This window comes from Artemia sp. Qi Xiang Cuo, chromosome 21, assembly GCF_049724085.1.
Source record: "Artemia sp. Qi Xiang Cuo chromosome 21, ASM4972408v1, whole genome shotgun sequence".
In the NCBI taxonomy this organism is placed as follows: Eukaryota; Metazoa; Arthropoda; class Branchiopoda; order Anostraca; family Artemiidae; genus Artemia; species Artemia sp. Qi Xiang Cuo.
This window is the reverse complement of record NC_142814.1, coordinates 44,005,004-44,024,579: the sequence shown is the minus strand read 5'-3', so window position 1 is coordinate 44,024,579 and position 19,576 is coordinate 44,005,004. Positions and strand designations below refer to the sequence as shown.

The 19,576-nt window shown below is 35.8% G+C and overlaps 1 protein-coding gene across 4 annotated transcripts in view; it reads right to left on the bottom strand.

Annotated features, from left to right (window-relative positions):
• Positions 1-6,305: 6,305 nt before the first annotated feature.
• Positions 6,306-19,576, bottom strand: part of LOC148939600 (uncharacterized) — a 49,311-nt gene continuing 36,040 nt past the window's right edge. For all 4 annotated transcript variants that reach the window (XM_089106740.1, XM_089106741.1, XM_089106737.1 and 1 more), the window contains exon 2: positions 6,306-7,776. In XM_089106740.1, the coding sequence (XP_088962866.1) occupies positions 6,730-7,734 (1,005 nt within the window). In that variant the 5' untranslated portion in view covers positions 7,735-7,776 and the 3' untranslated portion in view covers positions 6,306-6,729. The remainder of the gene's footprint in view (positions 7,777-19,576) is intronic.

Here is a 19,576-nt window from a genome sequence, read left to right as displayed (position 1 = left end):
TTTTCATGCTAAATTTTTGTCTTTTTTTTTAAAGGAAGAATTGTGTAGAAATTTAATTCAAGAAACTATGAAAAAATTCTCAGTAAGTAACAATTTCTTTCTTGAAGTCAACTCTTGGATACACAATAACGGAATTTCATTCATTAAATTATTAAAAAATATTAACTAAGTAGCAAATTCTTTCTTGAATTCACTTGTTGAATAAACAAAAAGAAATTTCATTCAAGAAATTATGACAAAATTCTAAGTAAGTAACAAACTCTTTATTGTTATCACGAGGTAGATATACGATGTAGAAATTAAATTCAAGAAATTATGAAAGAATTCTCAGTCTAAGTAGCAAATTCTTTCTTGAATTCACCTGTTGGATAAACAAAAAGACATTTCGTTCAAGAAATTATGACAAAATTCTAAGTAAGTAACAAACTCTTTATTGTTTTCACGAGTTAGATAAACGATGTAGAAATTAATTTCAAGAAATTATGAAAAAACACACAGAGACGACAGACACAAAGAGACGACTCACACACAGAGAGGACAAACACACAGAAACGACACACACAGAGACGCCACATACACAAACACGACAAACAAACAGAGTCATAGTGAGAGAAATATCCAAAAAGTTGGGTTGATCTTGGTTCACTTAGAGTGGCGCGCCACTCTAAGTGAACCAAGATCAACCCAACTTTTTGGATATTTCTCTCACTATGACTCTGTTTGTTTGTCGTGTTTGTGTATGTGGCGTCTCTGTGTGTGTCGTTTCTGTGTGTTTGTCCTCTCTGGGTGTGAGTCGTCTCTTTGTGTCTGTCGTCTCTGTGTGTTTTTTCATAATTTCTTGAAATTAATTTCTACATCGTTTATCTAACTCGTGAAAACAATAAAGAGTTTGTTACTTACTTAGAATTTTGTCATAATTTCTTGAACGAAATGTCTTTTTGTTTATCCAACGGGTGAATTCAGAAAGAATTTGCTACTTAGACTGAGAATTTTTTCATAATTTCTTGAATTTAATTTCTACATCGTATATCTAACTCGTGAAAACAATAAAGAGTTTGTTACTTACTTAGAATTTTGTCATAATTTCTTGAATGAAATGTCTTTTTGTTTATTCAACAAGTGAATTCAAGAAAGAATTTACTACTTAGTTACAATTTTTTCATAATTTCTTGAATGAAATTCCCGTATTGTGTATCCAAGAGTTGACTTCAAGAAAGAAATTGTTACTTACTGAGAATTTTTTCATAATTTCTTGAATTAAATTTCTACACAATTCTTCCTTTAAAAAAAAGACAAAAATTTAGCATGAAAAAAAAATGCATTTTGGGTTTGGAAAATAATTCAGTTTATGTTAGGCATTTAAAGTAGTGTAAAACATTTTTTTTTTTCAATTAAATAAATATTTATATTTTCCGTTATTATCAAAATAAAATACTCATTGTTAGAAATTTAGATTTTTTAGAATGATTTTCAGCTCTTAAACTAAGGTAAGCAGCATAGATTCTAAATTGTTTTGGTTCTTCTTCTAAAGACTAAAAGCATCATTAGGCGAGCCCTACTCCCTATCTATGTACCCCATCCTTCCTGTCTGAGTATCTTGTAAAAGAAAACTTAAACCAACCATTTTGTGAATTAAAAACAAAAATGACAATTAGAATTTTTATCCACGCACTTATCGAAGACGAAAAAAGTCGTAATAGATTCTAAATTGTTTTGGTTCTTCTTCTTCTAAAGATTAAAAGCATCATTAGGCTACTATGATCTAAAAATATCACTGAAATACATTTTCCAGCAGTACATGGTAGCAAACTATAAGTAAGGAACAAACCGAAACTCTAAAAGGGAAGCTTTTGTAACAATTAATACATTAAAAGAATTAACATTTTATTCTAACCCCAAATTACCGATCGAGAGCTAAGCACTTTTTAAAAAACAACCATAAAAAGGTTAACTTATCTTTATAAAAAACACACCGTAAATGTGGACTGACCTGTAATTTTTTTCAAAAAACATTCCTAAAAAAAAAAAAAAGCCGCTGATCTTGATAAAAAGGAAGCTTTTGTAACAATTAATACATTAAAAGAATCAACATTTTATTCTAATCCCAAATTACCGATCGAAAGCGAAGCACTTTTTTCAAAAACATCTCTAAAAAGGCCCCCACTGATCTTGATCAAAATCGCACCTTAAATTTCAGTCTATAAGAGGTTTCAGCTCCTGAACAATAGGCTTCTAAGTGTATAAGTACCCTTAGTTTTAGTGTCAGTCTTAAGTAGTCAAAACTTTTTAAAAGAGGTAACCAAACAGTGTAAGGAAAGAATTTCTTCCTTAACTTAATGACAAGACAATTTCTTTTTATTATAATAATGAGAAAATTTTTACTCACCAGAAATTGCTTAGAATTATCCATTTTCTATGTAAATGTTTACAAAAATGTCTGTACTGTTAAGTTGAATAAACTATTCAGAACTGTTGAACAATCTACTCAAACTCCCTTAAAGCTCTTTTAAAAGATACAGAAACTACTTATTTAACACAAAAAATTTCCTTCCTCCATGCAACCCATCTCCCTCAAAACACTTTTCAGTCATTTCTCGTTAAATTGATCATATGCTCCAAAACATCACTTGTGTATTATACAGATGCAACTCAACCTTCCATGCAACCCATCTCCCTCAAAACACTTTTCAGTCATTTCTCGTTAAATTAACAATACGCTCCAAAACATCACTTGTGTATTATACAGTACATAATTACGGCATCTCCTCCAATTCGCAAATCCTATTACCCTTTTTTTTTGCAAAGATTAATCAAACACTTCCGATTGTAAAAGCATTAAAAAAATTTCCAATCACTAATTACCCCTTTTTTGCCACGACATCTCCTCCAATTCGCAAATTCCCTTACCCCTTTTTTTCGCAAAGGTTAATCAAACATCTCCGATTGTAAAAGCATTAAAAAATTTTCCAATCACTAATTACTCCTTTTTTGCAAATGCTAAAAAGACATGTATCATGAACTAGAAATCTAGGTCAGAAAAAACTGAAAGAGCGTAATGACCTGTAGAATAGAATTATTCGCAAATTCCCTTACCCCTTTTTTTCGCAAAGGTTAATCAAATATCTCCGATTGTAAAAGCATTAAAAAATTTTCCAATCACTAATTACTCCTTTTTTGCAAATGCTAAAAAGACATGTATCATGAACTAGAAATCTACGTCAGAAAAACTGAAAGAGTGTAATGACCTGTAGAAGTAGAATAGAAAAACCGGAAGGAACGTAAAGGCCGCAAATAAAACAGGATGGAAAATAAAGGACGCAAAATGGAAGGTAACATACTACTAGTGGTTCGGCAATAAACTAGCGCATGTGGCCTCATCGTACTGTGCCGTAGCTCCAGTCAACAAATCAGCATCAATAAATAAATAAAACCAAAACGAACAGAAATTACATTAAAATAACCGACTCAAACTCGAAATGAGCAGAAATTAACATAAATAGGGCTCAAAATTCCTATGCCTTCCATAGGCATAGTTTATAGAAAATATAATTTTCGTTTTACTGAAAAAAATAAGTGAATGTGCATTGTCATTTTAATATACATATGCTGATATTTATTCCTTAAAATCTTAATAATTTTTTAAATATTAAAGTTATAAAAGTCAAAACATTAAAAAAAAAAATTCAGTAAATTGCAAATTATGTTCTGGCCTCGGGAAGGCACAGAGTTTTGAGCCCTACTCATGTTAATTTCTGCTCGTTTTGAGTTTGACTCAGATATTTATTTTAAATTCTGTTCCTTTTGGGTTTCATTTTCTCATATTGTCTATGAGATACATATTGGGAAAATACAATTTATGTGTATGGGGGGGGGGGATACTGCCCTCCGATCACTTTAATTCTTAAAAAAGATACTAGAACTTCTGATTGCCAATCCAATGAGCCCCATTCAAATTTTATACGACCGTGTCTTCTATAAAAACCTTATATGCACCCAGGGCATAACTTACAACCCTTATCCCAAGGGCTGTGGGGGGGGGGGGATACGCCAACCCCAAAGACATAATTTCTGGACCTTTCAACTACGCTAAACAAAATGGCTGTCTCAAAATTTTGATCGGAATTGTTGGAGAAATGATATATGGGGGGGGGGATAAACTGACAATCCACGTTCATTTGTTTTTATTTTTTCAGTAAAAATTCAAAATCCTCAATCCCTTTGGCTATTAAAAAGGGCACTAGAACATCTGATATCTCTACTAATGAGCCTCCTCCAGTGTTTATACGACAACTATTTCCATAAATCCATATATGCCCTCGGGGCATAACCTACAATCCTTGCGCTGAGGGCTGGGGTGGTCATCCTCAAAGACATAATTTCCAGACACCTAAACTACGCTGAACAAAATGGCTATCTCAAAATTTTGATTCGATGGATTTTGGAAATTGATGGGCGTGGGAGGGGGGCTTTTTGCCCTCCAATCACATTTGACTATTTAAAAGGGCACTAATCCTCTCATTTTACATTTAAATTAGCCCTTTTTTGAAGTTTCTACGACAACTCCTTCTATACGAAGTGCCCTGGTCTAAAACCAAAAAAATAAAATTAAAAGAAAATAAAACAATAAAATAATACATTGCGCCAACATCGTTCTTTACATAGGTAGAACTGCCTATGATAGTCTTTTTCATGGAATTCTTTTTTTACATCTTGTTTTTTTTTCTATTAAACCATGATTTTTGATATATCTAGATACTCCAAAGAGGGGGGGGGGGGGTAATCTCCGGGGGGTATTTTCCAGGTTTTTTTCCGGGGGGTAAACGCCAGCCACCATTGAAACATACAATTTTGAATATCCTTTATTCGGCCATTTTTACCAAGAAGTAAGGTTTTTTCAGATGAAGTTTTTACAACAAATGTAACCAATTACAAAGCTATTTTATTCAAATATCTCAAATATAGTCAAAACTTATACAAAATACACAAAATTAAAGGAAGAAAGTCAAATCACTTTTCATATGACTACTTAAACTATATCAAGTTTCAATTATACTGAATTTTAATGTCAAATCATATTTCAGCATAGTCTGCAAATCAGACGAAAATATTTGGAGAAAAATTATTGAACAGATTGTATTTGATGGAAATACTAGGCAATTTTCATTTGGATTAAAAGGTACTAGTGCATTATATATAACACAGCCATGGGCGTAGGCAGCATATTGTCTAGAGGGGGGGGCAGTCAATAGTGTGATGGAGGGCCTTTTATCAACTGCTTTTCCAACCATCTGCTTTTTCAGCCATATCTAATGTAAATTTTAAGTTCTAGGGGGGCAGATACCCCCAGCTGCCCCCCTCCCTACGCCCATGAACACATCGCTATAGACTGTAGGCCTACAAGGAAAAACCAGACAAACGGATTTTGCAATCCAATAATGGATTGCAAAGCGTGATTTTTTACCGCGTTTACAATATTTAAACAGTTGTTTTTTTGTGGTTTAGGGGGGGGGGAGAAAGATACCTAGGTTAGGTTATATATTTAATATATGGTAAGCTTGAACCCCCCCCCTCCCATGATGTGCAAATATATAGCCCAAATTTGTTTCTAAACAATTATATTTTCATCCTATTTTATTTCATTAGCATTAACCGAACTTGACTTCTTTCGTATATAGCGCTGTATTATGTATAATGCACCAGTACCGATTAAAATTTGCATTCTCAATATTTGCAATTTTAAGCAAATTATGAAGATATTCAACACTTTAACTTATCACACTTAAGCTCAGCATAGCCATGTTACTGTATTACTATTTAGGCTCCAATTTCCTCAACATCATTACTAAATACAGTAATTAGTGTTATTAGTACTTAAAAGAGAAGTCTAATTTCTAAATTTTATCTTTTTCGAAGAAATACGACATTTTCATTGATTTTTCAATAAGGTACAGAATATCATTCCAAATGTTTTTGAAAAATGAAGATGACATCACAGTGGTTGAACCCTGATTAATCCACCAGTGGGGCATATGTCATCTATATAGGTCAGATATAGAAACTCGTACTTAGTTGATGCCTAAGAAAGCGTACAATGTTAGGTCTTTATTCTAATCCTATTTTCGAGCTAAATTGATTAAGAAGTATTTCGGATATTTAAATTTTACCCACTCGGAATGGCCACCTTCAATTTTGGTTTAACTAAATTCTATTCTTTTTCATTCCTACCAAATAGTGACTTAAATTGATGCATAAATTTTCCAATAGAGAGGGTCATTACTAGCTGATGTCTTGTCATTGAAATTTTATAAAACCGTATGTTACTTTTATATTAATTTAAGATTTTGTCATTTTTTTTTTAATTATTTCAATGAGATTGCCCTTAAAAAAGGAATTGTTAAAATCTGGAGGAGGGGGTAGATCCTCCTTCTATCAATTGGCATGTAATTCAAAGAAGGCAATTAGTAGCAAAACAAATACAAGCCACACACAAAGGTGTGTGGAAATGAAGCACTCATTTTTTTTTTTTTTTCACTTCCGAGGTATCGAATATACATTATATATCGATGTACGAAATCTGTCTTGGGATATCCTTTATATTCGTAATATCCCGTGCAGATGAAAAATAATAGTGGTAGAATCAGAAAAATATTCATAGAAATATATAAAATGAATCCACAAAGATAAAAGTATGATTAATAGCAAAAGATATACGAGCCACATAAAAAGGTATTATTTTGAAACTGAGCACCCAAAAAGATTTGTTTCACTTTTTTGGTACACAAAATATCTGCAAAAAGCATCGCTTTTAAAACAAAAATATTTGGTGTCCTTGAAACAATGCTCAAAGTGGTGCTTTCCCGTGCACTTCGATGAAAAATGATAAGGTGGCTCATTAATATACTTGCACGTTTCACAATAAGTTTTATGCCGGGACGATTTTAAATACAGATCATATTTTTCAACCTTCATTAAAGAGCTCCCAAATTTCTCTAGGACTAATTTCATTGTTTCAAATTCCTCTCCAAGCTTCAAATTTTTAAACAATATGAGAACTTGGGGCACTGGAAAGTTTTCCAAGTTAATCAGTGATAGGATTTTTAACGATGCATTGGATCTTTCTTTGGGATTCTCTGACGTCCAGGAGTATAATATGTTCAAAAAGCTTTCCCAACTCTCCATCTTTGATTGGTATAGCATATCACAACATATTTTCGAGAACTTCATAAAATCATCAACACTAAATGCATTGACAAAATTTGGTACGGCTTTTCCTTCTACAGCAACACACGCAAGTTCTTTTAGCGCTACCATCTTGGACTTTGGACTATCGGAAATTGAAAAATAAGCTTCAAGAAGTTTCAAATTTCCACATTGTTTGTATTCAACGATTAATTTTTCTGCAATATCATCCTTGATACCGAAAAAATCATATTTCTCAACAATATAATCAAATCCTTCCTTGTCAACTTTCTGGTAACCATGAACAGTCCCATTTTCATAATATTGTATGATAAATTGCATCGTTTCAAAATGAATGTCGTTTGCCACAACTAAGTTTGTTCTCTTCTCAATAAAGTCAGTTTCAAACATGCACTTGAAAACATCGCTTACTACTGTTAAAAGGGTTTTCTTAGCTTTAACATCGCCATCATTGCATCGTATAGTAACTATAGGACTGTCTGTATTTGTCAGTTTGTTTAAGAGTGCAATAAAAGTTGACGGAGATTCGTCCATTGTTTTCTCAGTTGAGTATTAGAAACTTGACAAACATGAACCCTATAAGAAAGAAGAAAATGACATTAAATATAGTTTGAACGTGTTATCTTTTCGAACGTTTTCATTAAAAATGCCTTATTTAGGCATTTTCGTTTAAAAAACATCCTCCCCCTCCCCATAGATATAAAATATGTTTCGGTACTTAAGTATTAAACATACTCTTTTAAATACTGCTAAAGAAGTCAAGTTTGGTTAATGCTAATGAAATAGAATAAAATAGGATGAATATATAATAGTTTAGAAACAAATTTGGGTTATATATTTGCACATTAGGGGGAGGGAGGGGGGGGGGGTAAAGCATACCATTTATTAAATACTTAACCTAACCTAACTTAGATGCCTTTTCCCTCCCCTAAACCCCTCCCCGAATTATGACCTATATTTATGACTTTTGTATTTTCTGACTGTTACCTGTTATGTTTTCGTTACAGTGGTAGGCCTAACTATGTGTTGTTATTGTATTATTTTGTTATTTTATTTTTTTTATACTAAGAAATGCGAATTCAGCCCACTAGGGTTTGTGATAGTTCTATTGGCAATAAATATCTATCTATCTATCTAAACCCCAAAAAATAACAGTTTAAATATTGTAAACGCAGTGAAAACCATGCTTTGCATTGCATGACTCTATAGCGGTCTCTTGAATTAACCTGTCTTTAGCGGTTTTTCGCGACTGGTTTCATTGCGTTATATAAAAGAGTACGTTTAATACTTAAGTACCTACATTTCAATCCCCCCCTAAATAGTTGCGAATTGACGCCAATGATCAAAGATAGCAAACAGCTCATCATCCATGTCTTCTGAAGACCACCTCTATGCCTTTTGAAGACAGAAACATAATTTACAGTTTATTGGAAAAAAACAGCAACAAATGAATGTGGATTGACAGTTCACTATACCTATACTGACATTTATTTCTTAAATTCTTGATAATTTTTCTATCCAGAGGTTAAAACATTTAAAATGTATTTTGTTTCCAGCAAAGTGCAAATCATGTTCTGGTCTTCAGAAGGCATGGGGGGGGGGTTGTCAGCCATACTCATGTTAAGTTCTGACGATTTTGAGTTTCACTCGGTTATGTATCGTAACTTCTGTTCGTTTTGGGTTTCATTTATTTATTGATGGTGATTTGTAATAGTTTTACGCTTGAAAGATCATTTGACTTTATTTCTGCTCATTTTTGATTAAATGGAGCTCTTTACTTTCCTTTGAAAAAATATTTTTTATGAAATTTTTAAAAAATTAATCTTTAAAAAGACCTTAGGAAATACAAAATTTTCGCACAAAAAATCTTTTTGTTAAGCAATTTTTAATTCAGCTACTTGTTTAACACCACCTTTTTAAGCAAAAATAACGCCCTGTCCTTGGAAGATTTAGCCCCACTCATATCTGTAGCAAAATCATTTGTTTTTTAAGTTTGGCTTGACTATTGAATGTAATCTTTGTTCATTTTGGGCTTCATTCATATTGAGAGTGATGTACATTCGTTTTAAGCTTTAACTATTACCTTATCTCTTATCTCTGCTTGTCTTAAGATCAATGCAGACGTATCAGTCTATTAATATTCTTTTCCTCAGTCAATGAGATTAATTATTCGCTGATTTTTCTTATCTTGTCCAATCATGTCTAACTGCATTTGATACGGTTGCTTGTAAAAAAATAGCGATGTTTTTACATATATGAGGTAGCACCTCCAATATATATCATGTTGTCTCTAACTTAACTCTCCCTTCGGATGAATTAAGTGGATCTGTTGCAATGGATTCTGAGCACACATTCAGCGATCACCTCGATTTTTCATTTAAATCGATTTTTCATTTAAATCACCTTCATTATTTTCCTAATAATAGGACAGATCCCCCGCAGTATTATTTTAAGATAAAGTGGGAATAGGACAGATCCTCCGCAGTATGGGAAAAGTAGATTAGATTCTCTATCAAGAAAGACTAGATGAGATACTAAAGAAAATTAAAGTGCCATTCCAGCTGTTACTCCATGGTGCAAGTGATGGCATTAGTCTTGATATATATGCTGCTAAAATTGCAAATATTATGAAGTGCGGGGAGGCAGCCTCCGTCTCAGTGGCAAAAGTGAGAAGAGGTACTCGTAAGTTTGGTTGGAGTCACGGTCACTGCCCAAGCACAGCTGAAAGACATTCCAAAACATGGCATCGTATTTGGCGTGATTGTGATGAACCAAGATCTGGTCTTCTGTTTCAGCTTTTCAGAAAGACAAAAAGGAACATATCTAGTTTTTCAGTGATCTTAAAACTGAGCGTGCCTCTGTCGAGGCTCTTAAAAGTCCAAACTTGATGTGGAAAAAGTATAGAAATATTAAAAAAAAAGGCTTAGCCTATTTTTTTATAAATAATAGGCTTAGCCTATTTTTTTACGTTTGTGCAATAGGCTTGACCTATTGCGCAAACGTAAAATATTCCTTGTTTCTAAACTTGACGTTGTGACGTTGAAATTCAGGCTTTAAATCATCGTAAATTTTCACCCGGTTTGGATTGCACACCCCACCACCTTGAAAACTTAAGTGAACTGCTGATTGAGGATCTGACACTTTTATTTCAAACTTACATTGATGCAGCTCAAGTACCTAATTCATTTGGTTCTAACGCGATAACGAATATTTTAAATAATGGAAAAATGCTAATATTGTAGCTGCCTTAATTGATTTATCCTGCCTTAATTGATACGTAAGTGTGTGGTAGATTATAGACAGTTTGGTTTCCTTAAGCACCTGAATTGTGCGTTGTCTCATCGCCTACTCAACTGAAACGTGTCCGCAGTAACGCTGAGACTTTGGGAAATCGTGTATATTTGTGTAGTGTGGATAAACAAGCAGCATTTGATATAGTACTTCGATCAAAAATATATTTGAATCGGCTTGATTTTGGAGTTACGCCCAAGATAGTTTTGTTACTTTTGTATTAGTATAGCCATAGTTATTTCAGGGTCAAACTTGAAAAGAGTTTTTTAACTGGGCCTATTCATCTTATTAGAGGAATCAGCTACAGTAGGGTTAAAAAGTAAAAACATTTATCCCCTCCCACCTCCACCCGGACAATTTATGTATACTCCCCAATAACAAAAACTACACGTAAACAACTAACAAATATCATAACTTTAAGACCTTTCCCCAGGACTTTTGGGGGGTCAAGTTATCTCAAAATATATAGTAATTGGATCTTTAAACTATGCTGAACAATATTACTATCTTAAAATTTTGATTGAACGCTTCAAAACAAAAAGGTCATGGAAGGGCGGCTAGCTGTCCTATAATTTTTTGTTCACTAAAAAAAACACTAAAACTTTTAATTTCCGTTTGAATGCGCCTTGTCCCAATATTCTAAGACCACTGGTTCGATGCGACTTCTCGTTGAAAAGCAAATAAACTCGCATCCATGATCTTTCTCCCCCCTCCCCCACACACACAAAACGAAGCTCTACATATTTGAAGATGGGAGCCTGAAACCTCTATACTAGGGTTCTATGATACAGGTCGCTTCCTGAGTGCCCATCCCCGGAGCGTCCGGTGTTACTGCGTCCACGACGAAGCGCCCACCGCTTGGAGAGCCCACCGCACTGAGTGTCCACTATACGGAGCGTCTACTCATCACAGGCTGTCATGGAGCGTCCATGATTTTAACTTCCCATACGGAGCGTCCAAAGTCGGAGCGTCCACATTTTTTTTTTACGAGATACCCTTAACCATAGCTAAGGGAACTTAGCAAAGATTCGACATAGGTCTCAGTGCTTCCACTTCTACGTATTTTGGTACTAGAATACTTATTTTCAGACTATTCTATATAGAATAGGCTGAAAATGGGCGGGGGTAGGGCTGGAGGATTTGGTTACGTGGGAGGATATTTCCATGGAGGATTTTTCCTTCGGGGAAGGACATTTCTATGAAGGGGGCGCCTGATTTCCCAGCATTATTTAAAAAATGATCAGAAATTAAGTAAAAAAAAACAAGTTTTTTCAACTGAAAGCAAGGAGCAACATTAAATTTTAAAACGAACAGAAATTATTACGTATATGAGAAGGTTCGTCCCCTAATCAATACCTCGCTTTTTACGCTAAAGTGTTTTAGTACTTTCAACAGAGCTATCTATTCTAATTAAACGACCTTTGTGTTCAGGGATTTGTGTATATCGCATATATTTTCAGGGAGGGGGACTGTAACTTACCCGTGCAAAATTTTCGACCATGTTGATCACAATGGTACACTTTTCATTTTGATCTAACGCCATTTTCGAGGGGTTTGAGGTTTTTCTTCGAAATCATCATAAATTTCTTTTCTGTAAACTTTGACTTTTAAGACGAACCGAAATAATAGTTAACATTCCTAAGTTTACTAGGCAGTTTTTTTCAAAATGCATTTTTAACTTTTGGTTACTATGGCCTGTGGCTCGCTCTTTACTAGGTTGCAGCTGCCGCTGCAACCATGATACCTTGCCGGGACATGCTCTAAAAATTAGCCTGGAAAATGACTGAAAAACAACAACAACGGATACCGATACCGATATTCCCGATACGGTACATGCGATACCAACACGCTCGATACCGATACACGCGATATCGATGAGCCCGATACCACACACAGCCCTTCCCCAGGAACTATGGAGGGCCATATCATTATCAAAACCATAAATATTGGACCTTTGAACTATGTTAAACAAAATGGCTATCTCAAAATTTTTATAGGACTAGTTTGGGGGGAGGGGGCCTGTAGGGAGGGAGGGCTACTTGCCCTCCAATCTTTTCGGTTACTTAAAAAGGGCACTTACAAACTTAATTATCTTTCAAATGAGCTATTACACACCTCTCTATGATGCTCTGGCCACCCCCTAGCCCTGGTAGGAAAAAAAAAGAAAAAAAAAGGAGACAGATCAGTGCTCCCATGCAAAAAAGTCATTTTCCTTGGTGTTCAAGGTAGGAGACTGTAATTATCCTAAAATAGGTTTTGGACCATGCTTATTACAATGGTGCACTTTTTATTCCGATTTGACGCCATTTTTAAGGGATTTCAGACTCTTTTTCGAAATCACCATAAATTTCTTTTCGTAATAAACTTTTACTTCTAAGATTAACCAAAACAATAGTTACCATTCCAGTCCGGGGCCACTAAAGCGTATCCCGTTTATTTTTAAGTTGAGGTGGTCAGAAAAACACAGTCAGTTTGACAATAGTTTTCGACTATATCAACCACGCTGAATCCGAATAAGGGCGGGGGCAAAGTTGGAGATCACGGCTTGATCTTGTAAAAGCAAAAAACACCCTTTATAGGCCTATAAAACGTGTACAGACTCTTTATTTTTTTTTCTAAGGTTGTACCATTCCGATTTAGTGGCGTGACATCTCATTTTGGCCCTAATATGGTCTTCTCATAGAATATATTAAATTTTTTCTTAAATCTTGTATAGCCCAGTCAAATTGTGTTAAGTCAAAATCTTGTGTTAAGTCAAATTGTATTTACAATGCTGACTGATTTTCAGTTTAGATTAGAATGGGACAGTGATAGTCTTCCTACAAATCCTAAGCCAAGAACCTGCCCTGGTCATCTTCAAAGATTGCCCTCTGTTAAGCCAACCTTTCAATATAGTTGTGAAACATTAAGGGATTGTGAGTGTTTGAAAACATTGTTTATGTCACGTGTGCAGTGGGCAAAAGCCCGGAAGCACTATCAACAACAAAAACAATTTTTTAAACACTGTTGCTGATTAAACTTGAGGTTGGTAGTGTGATTGAGAAGCTGTACTGTTAGGCTCGGGGCTTGAAGAAATCTTTAGCAAGGCCGGCATCTTACTCTCTGGGACTGCTAAAAAAGCTATGACTGGAAAACCCTATTACAGGTTTATGGAGGTTCACATCATCGTAGTATAGAGTATAGGCCTTGTATGGAGTATATTGGAATGCTCTTGAAAAGTATTACATTGAATCAGACAAAGAAGCATGTACTTTTGATGAGCTGTCAGATTTAATGTCTCCGTTCATGAATTGCGGAGGCTTCTTTGACAACCTACACAAACACTTGGAATCTATGAAGCCTCTGATGAACCAGTTCAACAAGTCATGTGACAAAAACCTTACAACAAGGTTTTGGATGGAGTACATGAATCTTGTACTGCTTCTTCTCCAGCTCTCGATGACAGAGCGTGGGGGAGACTGGGAATGTCATATTATGGGTGTAACCCTCATGTTGCCGTATGTGAAAGCTGCAGGGCATCATAAGTACACTGCATGCCTACTCCAGTATTTGAATGACATGAAAACCTTGCCACCTAGCTTGCATGATATGTTTGTCAAAGGACTATTCAACGTGAAGCGGAAAAATTGCTAGATGAATTGTTTCCCCAAATCATGCACTGGAATCACTCTCACCTTGAATAAAAATAAAAGGGAGGAATAAAGGGAATCACACTGAACTCAATGACAGTTGCCAAGTGGACTACCACCATACCATTCTGTGCTGAGGTTTCCTCTGCCTTTTATCGACTTGCTGGAATTGAGAGCATGAGTGAATTTGATGGTGAAAGAACCAAAAATGGAACTTTCGAGAAGCACCGAGATAAATTTGTCAGTAATTTGGTCGCTATTGTCGAAAACCATATTCATCCGTTTAGACGTGATGAGGAATCATTGGCGAACATCATTTCAAATCAAGTCACTGATAAAGCAGTGGCAAAAAGCCTTCAGAGTGCACATGCTAGTGGTTTAAAAGCATTGGAGAAATACTTCAATGGAAACCCCAACCCCTTTTCCAAGGTCAAAGTAAAGACTATTGATTGCGAAACAAAACAGGCCAAACGTTCAACGACCAAAACCGGTAGCAGCGTTTATGCTGAATTGGAAGCTGTTAAAGGGATTTTGGTTACTGTTGGCACTAGTCCAGAATCTACGCTTGAGATGCTAAGTAAGATCATGCCAAACGAACTTTTGTCCTACGCCCCAGCAATATTTGAAGCAGTAGCTAGTGAACGCATTAAACTTCGATCGGGTACGAAGTCAAGTTTTCTCGAGTTCATTCGCACCTCTGCAAGTTTAGAAAGTTGGCCTAGCGAAGTTCCGATTAACACGGTCACGGAAACTGGTTTGGTGGTGGATTTCATGCCGTTAATCCGGTCGCAAGTGCCAGACAAAACCGAAACCGTTGAGACATTGTCGAAACGAATCCTTGCAAGGCTCTTAAATCGACTCCCAAAATCAACAGCCGAGCTGCATATAGTAGCTGGTCGGTATGACGGAGTCTTCGGCCTTGTAAACATTTCCGGAAATCCTATTGTTCTAAAAGACAGTAGTAGATGTCATGAGCGGAGTGGAAATACAGTGACGAAGAGTTTTATCATTACGAAGAGCATGGTGCTAGAAAACTGGGATATTTTGCTTATGCAGTCAGAGAGTAACGCAAGACTTATCGAATGTATTTTTGAACTGTGGAGCCATGTGTCTTTCTGAATTAAGATTTACCATTTACTTCTCTGGTGGATTCAGTGACAGAATGTAGGTGCTAAAAAAGGTCCCATTCAAAATGACTTTAGATCCAAACCCGGACTACGAAGGTAACCTTTGCTGCGCACATGAAGAAGCAGACACGCGTGTTGCTCTCTATGTTGCCGAATGCTACAGAAATTGATGTTCCCAAGTAATTGTTGAAGCAAATGACACAGACATTGTCGTCGTTTTATTACAGAACTATCGCGAAATATTCCCCTGCAGGTGTGACCTAGGCTATGAGCCCGAGCTCTACGTTCAGTTCCGTGACAAAGTCTTTCCGATCCATAGAATTGTGAATAGAACATCGTGGGCTGTTGTAGAGTCAATAGGACTACTACATTGCATTAGTGGATGTGATACGGTCAGTTTTTTCCTTTTCGAAGGGCAAAAAAACATCTGCTACATCTGCTGTTAAATCACAGCTCATTCAAGAAATTGCTGATCTTACACTGAAAGTGAGGAGTGATATAAAAAAAATCATTATGTACGAACCCGAAATCTTGTGTATCTGTACGAAATTGGCTGTATCGGTATATAGCAAACAATAGTCCAAATTTGATTCTCTTATCCGAATTCATTTATTTCTCAGAAAAAAGAACTTGAACAGCTTACCCTGAACAGATGGTTCTTTCGTATATCACGTCAAGAGAGCTATACTTCAGTGGAGCATTATTCTTCAGACTGTGATTCCTGAGCCCTATGTCTTCAACCCGCTTGAATTTGGCTGGACCCATCACGACATTTTAGGAGTCAGTCCAGTGACTTCAGTACTGACCCCCCTGTCCTCCATATGTCAACAAGGCTTCAACATTTTGTTACTGTAAAACTGTGTGTGGAAAAAGTACCCTTGTTTGAGGATAAAGCCATGCGACATTCTTTGCGCATGTGGTGGGCGATGTGGTGCCGACAGCGACGATTCGGACGAGGATTAGCGGGATTTTGTTGGTATATTTGAGAAAAACGGTTGGGATGTGAGGGAATTGTATTTTGACAGGCTTTACCTGTAGCTTTACTAATTTTATTTCAACACAAGTATTTTTACATAGATGTACAGTACTTAAAAAAATAAACACTCTTTAATCATGTTACCGGTTTAAGCTTTCAGCTTCTGTCGAGCATGGTTCTTCCGTGTCCGCTTACTACCTTGCAAAGCCTCGTAGGTTCATTATAATCTGGATTTACAACTACATTTGGAAGAAAATCAGAATTTATAGCAAATTAAATACCATATAGCAACTAAAGTTGAAACACGATGACCAAGTCAACACTACCCTTGGACTTTGCGTCAAAATTTGTCATAAAAACATGTCCTGCAATACCATTTATCAAAAAAAAAACTTAGGCCTACAAATAAGTAATTAGCCTATAACAAACGTAGTTAAGATTAGGCTGCAAAGTAAAGTTCATATTCGGATTTGGCGTTAAATTCTAGCATAAAAGGTGTGTCACATCATCATTTTGGAAAAATTTATTTTTGCATATATTTTTTGGCCTACACTTTTTCAAAAAATCCTAGACGGCTTCACCGAACAGTTTAAGCTTTGAACTTTACGGCAATCTGAAGGTAAATACGAAAGGTAAATTCTGGAAAAGAATGAACAACAAAAAAATTATTAGAAAGGTCCGAGATACGTGGTTTAGTTGAAAATGAACCTTTGAATTTTGAGATTTTCGGGGAGTATTAATAAATATTAGCCTATAGCTCCTGGGCTATACAATATATCGAAAAAAATTTAACAGATTCTATGAGAAAACCATATTAGGACTAAAATGAGATGTCGCACCTCTAAATCGGAGTGGTACAACCTTAGAAAAAAATAAACTGTCAAAATAAAAAAGTTTTATAGGCCTAAAAAGAGAGTTTTTCGGAATTTACAAGGTCAAGCCGTGATCTCCAGCTTTGCCACCACCCATATTCGGATTCAGCGTTGTCTATATAGTCGGAAACTATTGTCAAACTGACTGTGTCTTTCTGACCACCTAGTTGTCACATTATAGCGGTATGGCTACCGGACTAATTCCTGATTCAGTGTCAAATGATAATTTGTTCTCACTATATAGTTTTTTCGAAAACACGTTTTTCAGCTTTTGATTACTATGGGCTTTGGTTTGCTCTTTACTAGGTTGCAGCTGTCGCTGCAACCATGATATTGTTACTCGGTATCTTCTTGATTTAGCTTGAGACCATGGTCGATTAATACACTTGGTATTAATGTTGTTCTTCTTACAAACAAAGTTGAAGATCTTGGGATGAACATCGCAGCTGTCCGACCACAGTTACACTCCGACTTCGAAGCAGCAATGATATCTAGATGTATTTCCTGGATCACAGCATAATGGTTGTTTTTTCCACTTTGCGCAGGCGACCTTTCGCAAGGTGCAGAAGCTGGGACTACAGTCGACGCATGCGAGGGCCAGGACCTTTTCTTCATTCTACAGGCAAGCTTTGGCCCTGGCTTTTCTTCCACAGTGTTGCATCCCCTTTGCGTTGATCGGATTGAAGGCGAACGCACCAAGTCTCTCGAGAATTCCTCTCTTTTTCAAAAATCGTACAAATTTTCTCTGACTCAATGAATTGTATATTTTTGGAAAAAGCCGTAAAAGTTAATTCTTATGGTGTAACAGTAGAAAGGGGGGTCCGACTCCGGGGCGACACCCCTGCTGCCACCTACAACTTTTTTTACATAATTTATGTCTGTTTTTATGGTTTTTGTCAGTGAGAATGAAAAAAACAGGAATTTTTTCACATTTATGGATGTTTCTTGGACAGTTATGTGTGTCGGTCAATTTATTTGATGTTTTTCATGGATGTCAACATCAATTCATGTCTGTTTTATGGTTTTTGTCAGTGGGAATAAAAAAACAGGAATTTTCTCACATTAATGTATGTCAACAGCAATTTATGTCTGTTTTATGGTTTTTGTCAGTGAGAATGGAAAAACAGAAACTTTCTCACTTTGATGGATTATTGAGTCTAACGGGGACAGGGTCAATGACAGTTCCTTCAAGATCTTGTTGTTGTTTTGGTCATATGTACGCAAGACCTAACGGAATAGGAAACAGTTAGATCCCGTGTTTTCTTCTCAGCCAATCAACGAGTCGGATACATCCCCCTTCTCAGCCAATCAGAGGCTTGCTTATACTTAATTTATTGATATATTAATTGGAACAAGGGAGAAAGGAAATGATATACTTTTGAAAACATTGCCAATGGATTCAATGTAGATGGCTCCCCCGCCATTCGAAAGAGGTAACGTCACAGAGCTACTCCTCTCCCCCTTCCTCCATCTTGAATTTATCCGTCGGCAGGGACGATCAGTTTCGTTTTAGCTGTGAGTGAGTCAAGTGACATTGGAAAACCATAAAAAATGTTCTATACATGTCCATTGTGCATGTACACTCTTGACAGTTGGACTTAATCTGAAAATTGTACAACTATTGATGACTAGAGTGAAAAGTGCAAATTATGTAATCCTTGTAAATTACATAGAGGCTATGCAATACAAATTAAAGGATGTAATTCATGTCTTGAGGAGGAGTGTGACTCTCACCCTAGAGGGCACCTGTGCTCAAAGTGTCACCATGATAAATATGATCAGTGGGAGAATACTTATCCCGCGATGATTGGAAAGAATCCTAAACGCGATTTTAGTTTATTTCTACGAGATTAGTATCGTTGTGGATTTAAATTATTTTGGGAAGAGGAATCTGGTCCACGATTCAACTGTTGGGCTAACAAGACAATTTGGTTTGTACGTCATCGTTGTGATGACACTGCCTACTATGACTATAAACCAAGTGATTTTTATTTGGCAGTAGCCGAATGTGATTCACCATTTGAAAACACTGTATGTGATATTGCTTCAAATAGACAGATTGAAACTCGTGAATTTCATAATATGAATGCAAATAGTATCATTGACTATACAAAGAGATATGACAAGAGTGAAGTTACATTGTACTGTAGGAAATGTGACCCTGACTTTGCAGTCAATCAAGATCAATATACAGTGAATCCAAATGATTTACCAACATTAATGGTTCACGACAGTTGCCTATACATCGAAGAAGAAGAAATCTAAAGTGAAGATTTAAAGACATTGTTGTATATATATATATATGCATTTTATTAATAAACAAATTCACAAATATTTTTTAAGCACTTTACTCTTAGGGAACTGAAATCAATACTATATAGGTCTGAGAGGATATTTTCCACTAGAAAGTCGTTCAGATATGGATTGTCACTATAAATGTGGAAAAACTTCTCGTAAGTATAACCGCGACATCCGAACAAA